Below are 18168 nucleotides of genomic sequence, written 5' to 3'. Positions count from 1 at the left end.
TCGTGAAAGTCTGTATCTCCTGAGGGACCACAGAAATGAACAAACAACTTCTGTCCTCAAATCCTTAGGTGTCTCTTTTCTGCTCTTGGAGCCTCACATTAACTTAGCCCATTTTCCAGTAAACCTCCATTTTGTCCAGTAAACCATTTTCCAAGTCCTCTATTTTGTCATATGTAAATTAATATTTCTTACTCTGGGTTATATACCTATTGTTTATTGATTGTTAAACATGTTGCAATAAACATTACAGGAAATGAAAAAAATCTGCTGGAATTGATGAGAGGAGATATGCACAAAAGTTTACATTGTTGAATTCAGAACTATTAGTAGGAATGGAAATGAAGAAAGCGGTGGAAGGCAGAGAAGGTGGTGCTACATGCCAATTGAACTCTGGAGGGATCTTCATTACTGTATAATTGGGACGGGGACTCAGACAATGGAGGATTTACAGGCAATTCTAACTGGAGCATGTTCCCTGAGTTACTACTCATTTAAAACAAGAGTTCTTGAAATATATGTGATCTGATATGAATTTAATTGAATGTAAGCAGTGCTTGGTAGATGTCATCTATCTAATTTAATATTTTCCTAGGTTTCAATTGTCCTGCTGGCCTGTACTGCATTTGTGTGTGAAAAAGCTTTTCTCCAGTCCTACAAGTGTGAATATTCAAATCCTACCCGTTCCTCAAATCCCACCTGAAAACTTCTCTTTATTAAAGCTTTATTTAATCTCCCCAGCAGAGTTTTTTCTCCCATTAATTTTCACAGAAATTTACTTGTACATTTCTTATAATGTATTTCACTTTATGTTGAAAAGCTATTCATATAATTAACCAAATTATAAAACATCTGTAATTGATTAATCTATTCCCTGCCCCCTGCCACAAAGTCAATGTAGAAGAAAGAAATCTAACAATGGTCTCTTTGAAATGGTGGCCTACTCCTCTTCTTGTGCTCTGTAAAATACGTTATTTTGACATAGACTATTCACCAAGTCTTTAACCAGACTTACCTGCTATGGACTATTTATATTCAAGTACCCAAAAGGTGAGGCAGAATCTAAGAGTGAGTTCATAATATTGGTTCTTATACTCAACTCTCTGTCAGAGAATGAATGCATAAACAATAGCTTTTTTTAAAAAAACCATCAATTTACATCTGTTTAAGTAGGACAATATATTTTCTCTTCTTTAATAACCAGAAATTGGCCTTTCTGTGAAATAACTGAATATGTATTTTTCCTTTAGCTGGCTCCAAAACTTCTTATTAGGTACTATTTCACAGAAAATAACAAATTATATGTTATGGTCTGATTGCTTAAAATAGGTATTTCTGAGTAGAAGAAAAAACAGAATGAAAATACTTTGAAAATATATCAATTACGTTAGCCATAAAGAGAATTCTGGAAAATAAAAGCAGATGTGAACGTGATTCAAATTTAATATATTTGAAATGTAAAGTAAAAATATAATACACCTGGATAGAATTATGCAAATTGCATGGATAAAATTTTCCCCTAGGGATAACTTCAGCGCGTTCTCTAAATCCATTTTAGAAAAAGAAAAAGTGGAGATAATCTTTTGATATTTTCTAAAACTGATGCATAGCCTTTTCCTCAGTCTAATCAATTAATAAAACAAATATTCTAAAAGAATTATATGCAGCTCTATATGATTATGAACTGTCTCTGCTTAAATTTTGGTAATCAAACATTTTTATTACTTCAGTCATTTGACAGTGCTCTCAAAGGAATCCCCTTACTTTAATTGTTCTCATTCTCAGACATAAATCTTTTCATTAGATGTAAGCGTTCATTTTCTAGACATGAGTAGTTTTAAACAGGCAGTATGGAATTGAATAAACAACATGAGATTAGGGTCAAAAGACTTGAGTTCTTAAAAATGATTTAGCAAGAGATCTTGGATACGTTGTCATGTTTTTGAGTTTCATTTCCTCATTTGTACAGCAGAAGGGAAAATATATGTTTAACTGAGCTGTTTTGTGGATCAAACGATATAATGTGTATGAAAAAACACAAAGTACTATTTATATGCCATTAATATCCTATTCAGGAAATAACTTCAGAAAAATAAGCAGGTAGAAGTGACCTTTTTGTTTTCAGATACTCAAGACAAATACACATAATTACTGTGTGGGTCACAGCGTCATTTTTTTCTTTGCTTAACAATAACTCTACCAACCCAAACTAGAGATGTATGAAGTTGAAAAGATTACCATCAACTTTTAAGTCTTAACATATTTTTTGGTAGTTCGCTAATAAGGGTAATAATCCAACACTTCATGTATCTCAGACCTGAAAATTATAAATAATTTTAATACACAAGCGTTAGCTTTTCAGTTTTTCCCATGTGCATCATGTTTTACTCTACAGAATGTTGACTACACGCTGTTTAAAAATAATTAGCGCTACGGTACGGCATTGCGTGGATCCACGATCTCGGCTCTTTGGTCCTGCATTGTTTGAGATGCTGTAGGTGGTTCAACATTGTGTTAAGTTGCACGTACATTATTAGTTCTGTATCCGAAGACACTGGCTCTGTACCTTTTCAATAAGGCTCTGGGAGTTCCCCCAACCAAGCAGAGACAGGGTTCAGGGAGTCCAACAGAGTAGAGTAGTGGGGAGTGTGTATGAGTGAGAGTGCACGCGTGAGCGCACAGGACAGAGGCGTCGAGGTGCGGGGCGGACTCCTACACAAGTTCCAAAGGCCACCGTGTCCGCGGCTTTCGGCCCGAGCGGGACAGGGGGAAGCGGGTGGAACGGCCTGCACCAAGTGGGCAGCGCCCCGGGAATTTGGCGGCAGGGTTGGAGTGAGAGGGGTCTCGCGAGGGTTTCAGGGCGTGGCTGGAGTAGGGGGCGCGCGGCGAGTGTGCGCGGGTGTGCGCGCGCGAGAGGGCGAGTGTGAGCGCGGCGAGTGTGAGCGCGGCGAGTGTGCGGCCGCGTCGCCATTCCCCGTGACGTCAGAGTGTATTGTTGTGAGCGGGGCCGAGCGGAGCATCCCCGGAGCTGTCACCGCGGCGGCCGCGGCGGTGGCGCAGCGCGAGCCCCGCACGAGCGAGCCCGGCCGGCACCGCCCCCACCCCTTGCCCAGGCCCCGCCGCCGCCGCCGCCGCCCCCGCCCCCGGCCCGCCCGCCGCGCGCCGCCGCTGCCGCGCGCCCCCACCCACTCCACCCCACCCCCTCGCTCCATCCCTCCCACCCGCCGCCGCCGCCGCCGCCGCCGCCCGCGCACCTCCCCCCGCGGAGCGAGTGCGGGTCACCGGGTCACTGGGTCATTGTCTCCGCGCCCGAACCCCGAGCACCCCGTGGAATCCCCCACGTCATCATCAGAACCATCAATGAGATGCAAACATGAAAGACAAGAGGAAGAAGAAGGACCGCACCTGGGCCGAGGCTGCCCGCCTGGTACGTACCGCCCCCCACCCGCCGCCCGCGCCTCCCGCCGGCCCCGCAGTTCGCCCCGCGCCGCTCCGCGGCGGCGGAGACGGCCACTTCCAGCCCGAGCCGCCGCCCGCTCGCCGGGCTCCTGCTCTTTGTTATTCTGCGGGAGTGGGCTCGCCCGGGGGCCCCTGTGTATGTGCGTGCGCGCGCGGAGGGGCGCAGCGATTATCTACGGGAGCCCCGCGTCCGGGACCGCCCGGGACACTTCTCCCCGTACTTCGCTCTCGGGGCTCCGCTGTGCCTTCTCCACGGGTGAATTTCCGAGCGCTCGGCGCCGCTAGACTTCCCTCTCTGCCGCTCCGGAGACCTTTGTGTGGCAATTACCACTCCCTCCCGGCCCCTCCACCCCCCGGAATTTCATCAATAACTCTGTGCACAGTCTGTGTGTATGTTCGACGTTTGTGAGTTCAAACATTTTACACGTGCATGCACGGTGTGTGTCCGATACGGACTTGTGGGGCGTGTGCATGTGGGCTAGGTGGTTGCGTGTCTGTGTGCCGTGTCGTGTGCATTATGTGTGCACACTGATAGTGTATGTTTTGTGTGGTTCCAGTTCGTTTGTGTTTGTAGGTATTGTGCTCTGCTCGATGTTTGTGTGTACATTCTGTGCACGTGTGTGCAATTTGTGAGTGTGTGTCTGTGTGTATGTGTGTTTGGTGAAGTTGGGTCAGTGTCATTTATAGTGAGAGGTTATTAAGAGTGTACAGCTAGGTGTATTTTACTGCTGGCTTCCTGGGCGGTGTTACTTGGCTGCTTTTCCTTTTCTTTAACCTTTCGGAGCTTACGTTTTAATCATCGAAAGAATGTCTCTATAGAAATGCCGGTTGGCAGAGGGGCGTCGGCGTCTTTGGTTTGATGCATGTATATGTGTGGGTTTTTCTTTTCTTTCTTTTTTCTCCCTATCTTCTTCTTTTAAAGGACAGCTGTGAAAGGATTTTTCAAAAGGATATTTCTGTACAGTGTGTCTCGGGAATGCCAGGCATTACATTTGAAGCTAAGCCTTTCAGGGTTTTGGCTGCATAAATTAAATATTTATTCACCAACTTACTATCTGGTATAAATTGGCCAAAAGAAAGCAGACTGCGTGCAGCGGGGGTTTTGGGAGGGGGGAGCAGGACGTGTTATTGGGTTGACTTTGTAAAGATTGTTTTACTGTAACTGTAGTCATTTTGAAAAGCATTTGAGTAACTACATTATGCTCAAGGAGAACATTTGTCAAAAGTAATTATCTGAGTTTGGTTGAAGGGCCTTGCTCTGGTATGTATCTGGATTCTAGCAAAGGGTTTTAGATAATTGGCCCTATTACCCAGCGAAGAAGTGACAAAGTCCTTTTTAATTGCAATCTAGTTATTGGTAGCTGGAGTGCCCAGGTCCCTTTACTTAATCTCTTAATTTCGTAGTGTTATTTCTCCCCTTATCTGTGATTATGTTAATCGCTAAATCTCTCACTCTGTGGATGAATGGGCAGGTGATAGTGATTCTTTAATGAACTGCATCTGGAAGAGGAAACTAAGTTGTCGAGAAAATGTGAGAAGTAAGCAGTAAGTGTTAAGTAGATGCCAGATTGATGTTATCACTGAGTTTTTGCTGGAGCATAGTACATTACTTATTGTTTGCTCGGCCATTAATTCAGAATTGTGTGGGGATGTGCAAGGCTTCTGCAAATGCATTATTCAGGTTCCGTGGAGTGGCAATCAAGTACTATTAGAGAGCTTCAGTGTGTATTTTAAGCAAGTGAGCAATGAGTTGATTTATAAATATTTAAAAATAATGATTCATGAATTAGCCATATCTGCCTGCAGAGAATTATTTAATAAATAACATTACTCTGATGGAATTTAAAGCTAGCCATTTGTATTCAATCAGTATATGTTACTGTTCTGGAAGATACTGTGTTTTATTTGATCTAATAATGATATATCTGTATTGATAGAATTTGAAAGAGATTTCTAAGTCACAGGTTTTTGTTAAAAGTTGGGTTTTCCTCTCGAAAAGTTCATTGATGGGAAAAGACACACTAGGAGTCATCAACACAAAAGAACGATAGACCAGATGTCTCTATTTTAACCAGACATATTGAACTAGTAGTTATGGTAATTTTTCAATTTGGTTCAAGTTATTTTTCCCCTGGTAGTTGTATAAATGTGTATGTGTTCAAAATGTGACAGTTAAAATCAAATACTGAATAAAATTGCAAGGAATTGTACTGGAAATGTCATTTTCAGAAATTTATGATTTATGTAAGTAACTTATCTGATTATTATTTTGTGAAGAAAGGGGAAATTGATCCATTTGGTTAATGGTGATAACTGGTCACCATTAACCAAATTAATATTTGGTTAATTTTCATTTTCTCTTTATGGTTACATGAATGCATATGGACTTGAACTCTCTTCTAAACTTGCATGATAAATTTTACTTTTATAATTGATAGCATTTCTTTATACTCAATTAAAATAAGATATTTTAAGCATTTCTGTGATATAGATACTATCATTTTGTATTTTACAATGCTCCTGATGATTTTGCTGTTGTTGTTAGGGACTTTTAGCCTTTTCTTCATCAAATGTTAAATGAGGTGCCTGATTTTAAAAGTAAAGACTCAGGATGGATAGAAATATATAACTCAATATGTGGTTTTTGCAATAAATGAACTAAAGAGAGAGTACTCAAATTAACATTAAGAATGATGATCTTCCAATTCATGCAGAATATGTTATATCTCTCTGTCTTGCTGGAGTGAGTGTGTGTATGTGCGCGCGCATGTGTGTGATTTTCTTGAAAGATAGGACATCAGGGGAGAGGAAATGCAAAATAGATATTTTGAACCATGACCAAAAGCTTATGTATAAATGTAGCTTTGCCTTCACTTAAAGAAAAATATATGTGGAAGAGAATATTTCTTTCTACTGTAACTAAGACTTTCCAGTTCACAACAGAATTTCTATTTTCTTTCTTTGTGAGAAAAAGTATATGGTTTCCAAATTTGTAAACTCTTGAGTGGCAACTCTAGGGATTTTGTTTTAGATATAGATGCAGCTATCAAGCTGTATCATTTTCCTCAAAGAAGTATGTAATGCTTATATGGGTTAGGCTTGCTTACTCTATGAAAGGAGGAGTGGTGGTATAATTTGCCTGTGTTTCAGGAATGCAGTGATTATTAACAGGCTGCCATTTTACAACAGTAATACCACATCTTTTTTTCCCCTTCTTTTTTCTTCTGCCCTGCATCAGTTGCAGAAATTTCAGCCTTTAGCCTCCTCCCCTCCCCCACAGCCTTCTGCAGTTGTAGTTGTTACTTTGCGCATTGCCATTTAATATGGAGTCGGCTCCCAAACCAGATGCATTTTCATCTGTTTTATCTGCTCTTCTAAGGTTGTAGAGTCTCAGAGGATCCCACAATCACATGGAAGTATCTTCTGTCTTAATATTTGTAGACCACAATAAGAATAAAAATCAAAATCATAACTCATGTCGAGCTGGGGCTTTGACTTTAATCCTTTTGACTTTTATCTCAAGTCTTCACTCTGTTACTATAAATACAGTTTAAACCATTGTGAAATGATCTTCATGCTTCTTTGTAAAAAATGGGGATTTGACAGGACTTTGTTTTACTGCACTAAGGGGTTTCTTTGTTACTGGCTTAACACAGAACATACTGTTATTTATATATTTATTCTAGGTTAATTCTTTTTTGACATGCAAAAATATTGCTTTGAGAAGTGCTTTTTGATATCCTCATCACTTTGTTCTATAGGGAATGCTGCTTTTAAGATAATAGTTTAATGTATTAATTTGTTCCCTGAGTTTCCTTTTATTTGTTTTATTCCTTACAATCTTTGTTTAGTCTCAGTGACACCTGAAAATAAATCTTAACTATTTCAATAGCTTTGTGCTTGGTAACATGGCTGATTCATTTACTTGTAGTTTAGATACATTCACACAGATAATGAACATTAGTTTGTTGGTTGGTTTCTCTCTCTCTCTCTCTCTGTCTCTGTGTGTGTGTGTGTGTGTGTGTGTGTGTGTGTGTTTCTTGGTAGTTCAAGGTGACCTTTGGGTAAAACATTTTTAATGACAAATTCACCTCATTGTTGGAAGAAGACAGGCACATAACCTTTTACAACACAGCAGGGTTACTGAAGATTTTAAATCAATTAAAATTTGGTGAATCATATTGTGTTAAAAATTAATCTACACTGTGCAAAACATTCACACAGATTTCGTTTAATTAATAAAGCAAATCTATGTGAATGTTTTGCACAGTGCAGATTGTTTTGCATAATGCATTACATTCTAAATAAACTGTTAGGGTTTCTATAAAATAAAGCTGAATGGTATTGGTAGTTGTTAAAATTTTTAAAAGGCAATTCATAATTGTGTAATGTACTGGTTGCCTTACCTTTTGTCTTTGTATTTGAGAGATAAATACAATTTTTCAGGAGTGATAAGCGTGGTGATAGGGGAGAGGGTGTGTACTGCCATTGACATTTTCTCACTGTGTTAATGGTATTTTGATTTTAGGTTATAATCAGGCATTCAAGAGCTGAAACATTTTGGCGTGTGATTTGGGTCACCCCAAAGGTACACAAGAGCATAACTGACAATGCAGTTGGATCATGAACCTGGCGAATACAGTTTTGCAAATGTAGTTTTATTTTTAATCACTAAAATTTCAGTTGGTTTGATTCAGCTGTTTTCTGTGGTCTGCGCATAGCATCATTTCTTTATATCTATACTTCATCATCTCTTCTTTCAAACATGGAACCTAAATTTCTGTTTTGCAGTTTGAAAGATAAAAAAGAGTTTAACGATCTCTATGCCTATTTAGAAAGAATATGAGTTTCAAGCTGAATAAAAATGTACTTGAAAGAATGAGTAATGGGAACTTAGACCTGGTGTTTAGGTTGTTAATTTTTTATTTCCTGCTGACATGAAAGTGAATTTTAAGAATTGATTATTTCTTAAGTTTTTCTATTTTTTATTTTTATTTTTGACAAATTCCTGGGTAACAGATGATTTCTTAGATGCCAGAAATGGGCTATTTTCTAGGTGTACTGTGGTTTTTAGACTTGTAGAGTTGTACCTGGAAGGGAATTTCACTACAGAAAAGTTAACTGATAAAGGAATTGAATTCAACATTTAATAATGTAGTGATTTTTAAACTTCACTGAAATGCATTGGAGAAGTGAAATATAGCCCCTAAACACGTTGCAGGCTCCTACATATATGATTCAGATGCTGTAGAGGATAAAAAGATATATCCTTAAGCAGTATAAAGTTTGGTAGAGGAACAAGAAAAAGTGGAGGATGACTGAGCTGACACCATCTGTAGGTGACACATGAATGATCAAGCAGGTGCTCATTTACAGATTTACAGAAGGCAGAAGCTATGTGGTGTGTGGTGATCGTGGAATGCTCAATGGATTAGATTAAACTTGGTTTGGCCTTGAAATATGAGTAAGTTTAAACAGATGAAGAGAGAGCATTCTAAGAAGAGAGAACGACATGGGCAGAGGTGAGGTGCAGGCAAGAGGATAGGGGTGACGAGTGGAGGGATCTAGAAATACCAGAAGACTTGGGGGCATAGGCACTGGGATAGAATTGAAAATGTAATTGTGATCAGACTGGGGAGGGATTTAAAGCCATTTTAATATTCAGTGAGTTTTACTATGGGGCTGTTGTAGTTAGGTGGTGATAGAAAGGGAATTAAAGACTCACTCCCCATTCCCCCCCACCCCCCACACACACAAAGAAGCACAAAACAAAATGAATATCACTTATATCATAAGTCTTACGACATACATTTGTACAGTGATGGAGGGTGCACCAGTGGTCTGAGGGTGTTTCTGAATGTTTTCATTACTTGATACTAAAGAGTCTGAAAACAAAATTAAATGATACAATTTAATTCTGTCTCATGTCCTTTACCAAATGAGGCAAAGTGAAAAAAAAAATCAGTAAATTGTATACATTACATTTGTGTAAGACTTCTTAGTGCACTCTGTTCCCTAAAATACCCTGTTGAGATTAGTCAGTAGCTAGGACTATCCCAGTAACTGTTTCTGAGAGTGGTTTAATGATATCCCCAATATCATCATCCTGTCTGTAAAAAGCAAGGCTGGGACAACATATATATGTGTGTCTGTGCATGCACACACATACACATATATACACATTTTATGTTTATATGTGTGTGTGTATGTGTGTGTGTATGTGTGTCTCTGTGTGTGTACGTATGTATAATTTTCTATGTAAACTCTCATTTAAAAAAAAAACAATATGGGTGTTTAAACTGATGTGAATTTAATTGACCTGTTGCATGGAAGCGTAGGGAGGGCCCAAGTCTATGTCATACTTATTCCCTGCCTTTCGGGTTGCCTACATATGTATTCTCCTCCCTCAGTCCCTTCCTCTCACTCTCTCTTCCTCCTTCCTTCCCTCTTTTCCTTCTGACATTCTGCTTGAAATTATTATCTTCCTTTACATTTTGAACTTTTCCTTTAAAGTTCATCAGTGGCAGATCCTGGCTCCTTCCTGATAGGGCCAGGAGGAGGGGCATCTGTATACAACCACTTTCAGCTATTTGCCAGCACTGAGTGCCTTGATTGTTCTGCTTTTGTCCCTGCACAGTTGGTAGCTGCCAAAATCTAGCCCTGACGGAAACTTTCCCTGAAGAGCCCTTGTGGAACAAATAGAAACATTATATGATTAGCCACATTGTTTTCATTATTAAACAAATCTACATAAAGGGGTAGCAATTAATAGCTTTATCAGTCTGAACTTAGACACCTACCTCTCCTCTTCCCTCAGTATTCCCACTTGAAGTAGTAACAATTAACTGTTGCTGGTTTTAATGTCAGCAACTGACAACACTAAATTGGGAATAGGCACTTCTCCTGGTTGATTGACATATAGCCCTCTGACACATTCTTTTGTAGTTTTAAGGCAAATTTATGCCCTGGGGTTAGCGCCAAAGGGCTTGTCAGAACATTGCCTTTAATAGCTGAAATATATAACTTAAATGACATCCAAGACCTTAGCTTTGGTGGAACTTTTAGAATCTGAGGAATTCTCCAAGGCAGTGCAATTTAGATTCAGTGGACAGGCTTAGGATTGTAAGATTTTCCTAAATATATACATGTATAATTTATGATACAATTATTTATCATTGCTTTATTTCGCATATCTGTAGCGTAAATTAGTCCAGAGAAAACTAGATTATGATTTTTTAAAACAATTGCACAATTGGTATTTTTGGCAGGTACGTGTATTCCATTTTTCTTCATGCATCTGTTTATTTAAAAAATAAAAGTCAATCATCGTAATTATTTATGACTTATAGAAGGGAACAGGATGGACCATCCTTTATTCAGAAGGTGAATGACATTTCTAAGATACTATTAACCATAATGTATTAGAACCTATTTTAATAATTTTCAGGAACTAGAAATTGAAATTGGATCTTTGGGTTTGTTTTCCAGCTCAGTCATAGAGTCATGATACAGTGAGGCTGTTGTTTATTCTTCATTTTTTTAACGTCAAAAATAAATTACTACATATGTAATCTGCACATGCATCAAATCCTTGTTGACATAGCCACAGAACTAAGTCACTGCCTGGAACATCAGGACTCTGTGACCCTCCACTCCCACCACCACCCCAAATGTCCACACAACAAATAAACCCTTATTTTAACAAGTATATATAATAAATTGCCTTCTTTTTTAAAAAAATGTATTATGTCTTCAAAACCTTGCAATTAGAAATTGTTGTAATATTTTTCTTTTCATTTCTTGTCCCTCTCATTTGTAAATCTTAGAAATTTAATTAATTTTTAAAAATCAGATTTCTTGATGGTTTTCTTGATGGTTTCATTGCTCTCTTTCCATCACTTTTAACTCCTTCCTGCTCACTTGAGTGTCCCCTTCTCTCAGTTGCCCCTTGAGTGTTGGTATATTTCAGGATGTCTCCTCCCCCTCCTCTTTGCCCCACACCCTTGGTCAGCTTGCCTAGCCCAATGGCAAGTCTCCTCTGATAAGGATGTCAGCCCTGATCTTTCCCCTGAATTTTAGGATTTTGTTAATAGTTTCTTTTGTCTATCTTCATGTATTGTAGATATTTCAAATGAAATTTATCCAGTTCATTTAAACATTTATTGGATACTTTCAACAATTGTGTCATGCGTTGGGCAAAGAAGAATGTGACAGCATTCCTGTCTATTAGGGGGTTATCTATGTGTTCCTAAGCACATGGTGTCCAGAGAAAGTAGTAGATTCTGTCTTCTGAATATAGCTCACATTTAACTCCTCCTCTTTTCATTCACTACATCTTACTTAGTTCTGACCTTCCAAATAGTTGTGTCTCTGGTCTCTTTTCCAAATCTTACTTACTGAGCCTGTAGTTATTTTTTAAGAACAGTTATAATCTTACTGAGTCATTCCTGTTTAAAACGTTTGTGATTACCTTTAACTGAAAGTACCTGAGGCCATAAGAAGCCCTTTTCAGTAATGACAACACTGTTTTAAAGTGATAAATCATTGCATTTTCTAATAATATACAGAATTTAGCATGTTTTATTTATTATACACCACACCACCCCTCCCATCTTGTAGCAATTTCTACAGACTTAGATTTATGTTCTATTCTTTTAAAACACATCAAATTAGTTATTTTTAACACTAGTTAATTGATTACATTTATCAGCTTATTTAATCAACTTCTATGTTCAACTTTCTTATATCACACTCCCTCTTTCTAAATTGCTTTTAACAGCTTTATAATTTTTATGTGAAAGTCTTTGGGTAGCAAACATTCTTAGTTTTTGTGTGGTGAAATGTTTTTGTTTTGCATTCACCTTTAAAAATATTTTTTATTAAACTTTTTAACTTTGAGATACAGACTCACATGAAGTTATAAAAATTAGAAAATAAAAGGATGAGTAGATGGTCACATATCCTCACCCTGTCATTCTTCCTCTCTCCTGAAATCCTTCCTATCCTCAAAATATTGAATCTGAATACAGTCAAGATTGGGTACAAAAGTAATTAAAAGCCACCCTTTTGAAGCATTATCCCCTGAATTTGTGGATTACAATTAAAAAAATAAAAGGAGAAACTTAGTAGGTAAAAACAAAAAGATCTCATGTTACCCCCACCTTTGAATGATAATTTAGCTAGTTATAAAAGTTGGCTGATAATTTTTTATCCTTAGTACTTTGGAAATGTTCATTTGTCATGTTCATGCATCAATGGATGTGATGTCTGCTCTACTGTGAGTTAAATTGTTATTCTTAAAGAGGTATAATATACATTCTGTATCTGATAGTTGCTACAGGTTCTCTTATTTTTGAAGTTGTACAGTTTTAGTACTCTGTCTTAATGTTTATGGGTGGACTTGCCTTTATTCTACTTAGTGTCTATGTGTGTGTATATATATATTTGCTTTAAAATGTGGATCATGCTGTGGTATATAACTTATTGATTGCATTTTATCACTGTCAGTCTATGAATTATTTGAAGTATTTTAAGATTCCCCTTAATATCTAGCAAATTGTTATCTAGCTTATGGGTTGGGGATGATGCAAGAACAATGGGGAAAGGACTCCCTTAATTCTGTACATGATACAGTGATGAATGTATTGGTTTTATTATTCAGAATTGTGGATTGCAAGCAACAGAACACAACTCCTCCTAATTTGAGTAGAAAAGGAGCAGGTTTTGTTTTGTTTTGTTTTTTTTGGAGGTCATAAACTATATCATATAATCAAAAAGGATCTGGGCCGGGCGCGGTGGCTCAAGCCTGTAATCCCAGCACTTTGGGAGGCCGAGGCGGGCGGATCACAAGGTCAGGAGATCGAGACCACAGTGAAACCCCGTCTCTACTAAAAATACAAAAAATTAGCCGGGCGCGGTGGCGGGCGCCTGTAGTCCCAGCTACTCAGGAGGCTGAGGCAGGAGAATGGCGGGAACCCGGGAGGCGGAGCTTGCAGTGAGCCGAGATCGCGCCACTGCACTCCAGCCTGGGCAACAGCGTGAGACTCCGTCTCAAAAAAAAAAAAAAAAAAAAAAGGATCTGGAGAATGAGGCCTGACAAATAGGGATCACTAGAGGCTGGGCAGTAAAAACACACAGACAAGGTCATGCTTCAAGAATAGTCTAGTTGGAATATGGCTGTGGGCACTAATACCATCAATAATAATCACCACCATGACTCCATGCTTATTGCATGAGACACTGCCAGTGTTCCCCATATGTCATGAATAGTCTCATAATTTGCTGTCTTTGCATCCCATGTTGAAGATTAAAATACACATTGAGGAGAATCAAATTGGCGGACTCTAGGTTCCATGTCTGTACCTTAGCTGCTAGAGAGCGATGAGAAAGTATATATGGCCCCTTCAACTCCTGTAGTGAAATATCTCCATTTGAATTTTCATAGCAACAATAAAGTCCACAACATTAAGGCTGAATGCCTTATCCCTTTCCCACTCCCATCAAGTTTTCTCCTCCTTTCTTTCATTTCCCAGTAAAGCCACCACCATTTCTACATTTGTTCAAGCCACAAACCCTCTTGTCAGTGTTATACCTTATTATGTTTTTTTTATACCCAGTAAATCACAGACTTCTGCCACCTTCATCTTTTTGCTTCTACTCTGAATTCAGATCCTTGTTTTTAAATACTACACTTATATATCCATTTCCACTGTCATTTACCTTAATTCAGGCTGTATATGGGTTATGGAGACAGTGTAGATTAATGATGGTCCTAAGAGTCAGGCAGATTTGAGTTTGAGTCCAGATTCTGCCACTTACTATGTGTTTGACCTTGAGAAAGTTACATAACATCTCTCAATTTTATTTTCATTGTGTAATAAAGTAATAATAATATCTACCTTAAAGAGTAGTTGGAGTATTTAAATAAGATAATGTGTGTAATGTAGTTTTGTGTCTGACGTTAAAGATGCCAGTTAATGTTAGTATCTGGTAGCTTCCATCTTGCGAAGTTCCTGCAACAACTTTGTAATTAGTTTCACTGACTCTAGAGTTGCCTCCACTGAGAATGATTCTTTTTGCATTTACAATCACTTATTTAAAAGTGAAACTGGTTCATGGTACCCGCTTTGAGTCTAAGTACTGTAGGAAATAGATGGTATTACTCTGAAGGGGTGATTGAAGAAAGTTAGGGTACAGTAAGAGAAAAGAACAGGATATAGTGAGAGAAAAAAGGCTTGCTCTGACTTTCAAATCAAGATAACTGTTTTCTAGTACATTGATTACAACATAGATTGGAAATGTTTGCAAAGTAAATAATCTCCTTTATACGTGCTAGTAAACTATTCTTAAACTTAGTGTTGTAGCCTCCTTTTAAGAGTATAGGAGTTCTATATAATGGAATAACCTTAGTATATCAATCATAATAAAATTTTTACTAAAGGACAGTAATACCTTTATCACGAATTAATAATAGCAATAAGAACTAGTAATGATTGGGTACTTATGTGCTTGATGCTGAACTAAACTTGTTATATGCATTATATTGCTTAATCCTATGAGTAAACCTAGGAGACATTTTATAATATTATTCACATTTTTCAAATGAAGAAATTGAGATTTAGAGTGTGTGTTAGTTGAGTTTCTCCCAGTTACAAGTGGAACAAATTTAACTCAAATTAGTTTAAGGAAAAAGGCTCACATAATGGAGAAATCCAGGAATGAACTTCAGTTCTAGGTGATGTAGGGACTTAGAGAATGTCATCAAGGTATTTGCTTTCTATGGTTTTTTTTTTTTTTTTTTTTTTTGAGACGGAGTCTCGCTGTGTCTCCCAGGCTGGAGTGCAGTGGCGTGATCTCGGCTCACTGCAAGCTCCGCCTCCCGGGTTCACACCATTCTCCTGCCTCAGCCTCCCAAGTAGCTGAGACTACAGGCGCCCGCCACCACGCCCGGCTAGTTTTTTGTATTTTTAGTAGAGACGGGGTTTCACCATGTTAGCCAGGATAGTCTCGATCTCCTGACCTCGTGATCCACCCGCCTCGGCCTCCCAAAGTGCTGGGATTACAGGCTTGAGCCACCGCGCCCGGCCTTTCTATGGTTTTTTTTTTAGCTTTGTTTTTTTCTTGGCTTCATGGTGTAGGCAGGATTCTATTCAGGTATTGGACAAGATAAGATGGCCACTGGCACCACGTACGTATGTTGTCAAACCTTAGCCAGGACAGCCTAAAGACAATCTCAGTCTCTTTTCCTCTCCCAAGCCCATATCTCTCTCTTATTTTTTAAATGCCAATCCCAAAGAAGATTTTACTTTATCCTTGCTTGGCTGATATGCCCATTCCTGCACCAACAGCAATGGCCAAGATCAGGTATCATGATTGATTGCTATATAAGGATCACATAGAGAAGACAAAAATTACACAAAAGCACCAATAAAAGGCAGATGGAAAGTATGCTGGAAAAACAAATTATAAATGACATTGCCTTTGCTGTATAGATGGTGAATTAACTTGCTTAGCTTGTAAGTTGTGGAGGAATGATTCTAATCTAGGTCTGCCTGACTTTAGACCTTAAGTGTTCTAATGTAGGTACTCTTCGTTCATTACTTCTGGTATTATTTTTATGATATTTATTTTATGCTAAATATATGTTAAAGCTCAGGCAGCCATTATAAAGAACCTAAATATCTCTTTGGTCTGTTTCTACTGAAGCCTACTTTCCTGATTTAGAGGCTAGAAGTTACCATGGATGATTTCTGTTCTATTTTCCCCCACAGACAAGTTTCTTTATGGTTATATAGGAATAGTCTATATATAATATTTATAATATAGTTTGACACAATTTAGAATCCAAGTACTATTTAGATCTTAACACACTAAAATATACATTTCTTCGTGGAGCTTCCAGGTACTTTCTGGATGCAAGTAAATATTTTTATTCACTATCTAAAATGCCAAGAAGAACCTTTATTGATCATAATCCTTAGATGATATTAATTTACCAAAGAGAACAAATGTTTCTTCTCCATTGAATGAATCCTCACTCATTTTCTGAATATTGAGATTAGGTCAGCATCAGATAATGATTCCTTATTTCATGTAGAAATTTGTGGACATCAGTCTTATTGCTGCCATTTTCTGTTTATTCATTTGACAACATTTCTCCTTCCCTAGAGCCCAAGTGAATCAAATGTAGTGTTTCAGAAAATTTTTTTTCTCTCCTTCTACCTCTTTATAACACATTTTACTTAGCTTTGTGGAAATTTATCTCTACTTTTTCAGCTTGGAAAGTGGATGGTTCTGAGAATTGATGTTTTTCATGCTCAGTCCTGGGCAGAGTTGCTACTATTTAAAGAGAAAACACATTTAGTCTGGATCCACCAGGATCTTTAATGAGAGAATGCGAAAAAGAAACATGCTGTTGAATGTAAACAAAAATATTATCTCCTATTCTCATCCTTTCTCCAATTTTTATTTCTTTGTCATTTTTTTGCTAATGCTCTGTTTACACACCACGTTCCAGTAACTAAATAGGAATAGATGGTCTGTCAGCAGGAAAAAAAAAATGAATGCATAAATCTAGATATTGCATTTCCTTTCAATCTTCTAATGACACTTTTTTTGTTTTTTTTTTGAGACAGAGTCTGGCTGTGTCACCCAGACTGGAGTGCAGTGGCAGGATCTTGGCTCACTGCAAGCTCCGCCTACTGGGTTCACGTCATTCTCCTGCCTCAGCCTCCTGAGTAGCTCAAGCAACAGGTACCTGCCACCTCGCCTGGCTAATTTTTTGTATTTTTAGTAGAGACGGGGTTTCACTGTGTTAGCCAGGATGGTCTCGATCTCCTGATCTCGTTGTCCGCCTGCCTCAGCCTCCCAAAGTGCTGGGATTACAGGCGACACTACTTATTTTTTTTTGGAATTCACTGTTTTCTGAGCTCAGCTTCGTAGTAGGAAATGCACTCATGAAAGTTAAATGCATTTTTCCATTGGTTAAAAGCTTTAGTGGAGAATGAAGCCCTTAATCCGGGGAGTCTGCCCTCTCCTATCTTTGTATGAAATTTTATCTTTTATCTTCTTGGTGCTAGGTGCTAGTGGTAGGCAGTTCATTTGCTTCAGTTCAAAAGCAAATCTAAGCACATGAAAGGTATCATCTAGAGAAATGGGTAATGGGGAAACAAATAATGGGACTTTAATAAAACAGTGTTTGAAGTTTTTTCATGTGTGTTTGTACATGTTTATATTAAATAGAATCCACAACGGAAAAAAGGTATTTTAAGTTATTTAAATAAAAATCTTTCTCTGTCTTTAATACGTGAGCAAGTAGATATCACCTTATAAGGATTAGATTGATGACAGTTTTTTTCATTTTTCCTCCTTAGGGGACATGTGGTGGCATCATAGTTCTTTGCTGCCTTGAATTAGGCATAACCATTTTTGTTTTGTTACCTCTGACTTGCAGCTTTTACGGGTCAGTATTTTATTCACTTTATTGCTTTTCTGGTTGTATTGATCACAGAAGCTGGTGACAAGATGGAATTTCAGTTAACTTGGTTCTTGGCTGGAAATGTAGATGTCAGTGAGAAATAAGCATTTGTTTCACTCTGCTGAGATTTTGGGGTTGATTTTTACTGTTGCATATCTCTGCCTATCCTGACAGAGTCAATCTTTATAAGAAAAACAGGTGTTTTTATTCCAGGCCACCCTTTACTTTTGTTTATG

General features: G+C 38.3%; 1 protein-coding gene across 1 annotated transcript in view; it reads left to right on the top strand.

The window, feature by feature from the left end:
• Positions 1-3147: 3147 nt before the first annotated feature.
• Positions 3148-18168, top strand: part of LOC105498445 (ASXL transcriptional regulator 3) — a 231035-nt gene continuing 216014 nt past the window's right edge. Inside the window, exon 1 of the mRNA XM_071085476.1 lies at positions 3148-3424. Within this exon, the coding sequence (XP_070941577.1) occupies positions 3371-3424 (54 nt within the window). The 5' untranslated portion in view covers positions 3148-3370. The remainder of the gene's footprint in view (positions 3425-18168) is intronic.

The sequence above is a fragment of the Macaca nemestrina genome, chromosome 19 (assembly GCF_043159975.1).
Source record: "Macaca nemestrina isolate mMacNem1 chromosome 19, mMacNem.hap1, whole genome shotgun sequence".
In the NCBI taxonomy this organism is placed as follows: domain Eukaryota; kingdom Metazoa; phylum Chordata; class Mammalia; order Primates; family Cercopithecidae; genus Macaca; species Macaca nemestrina.
The sequence above is the reverse complement of the archived record's forward strand: the minus strand, read 5'-3'. Positions and strand labels throughout refer to the sequence as shown.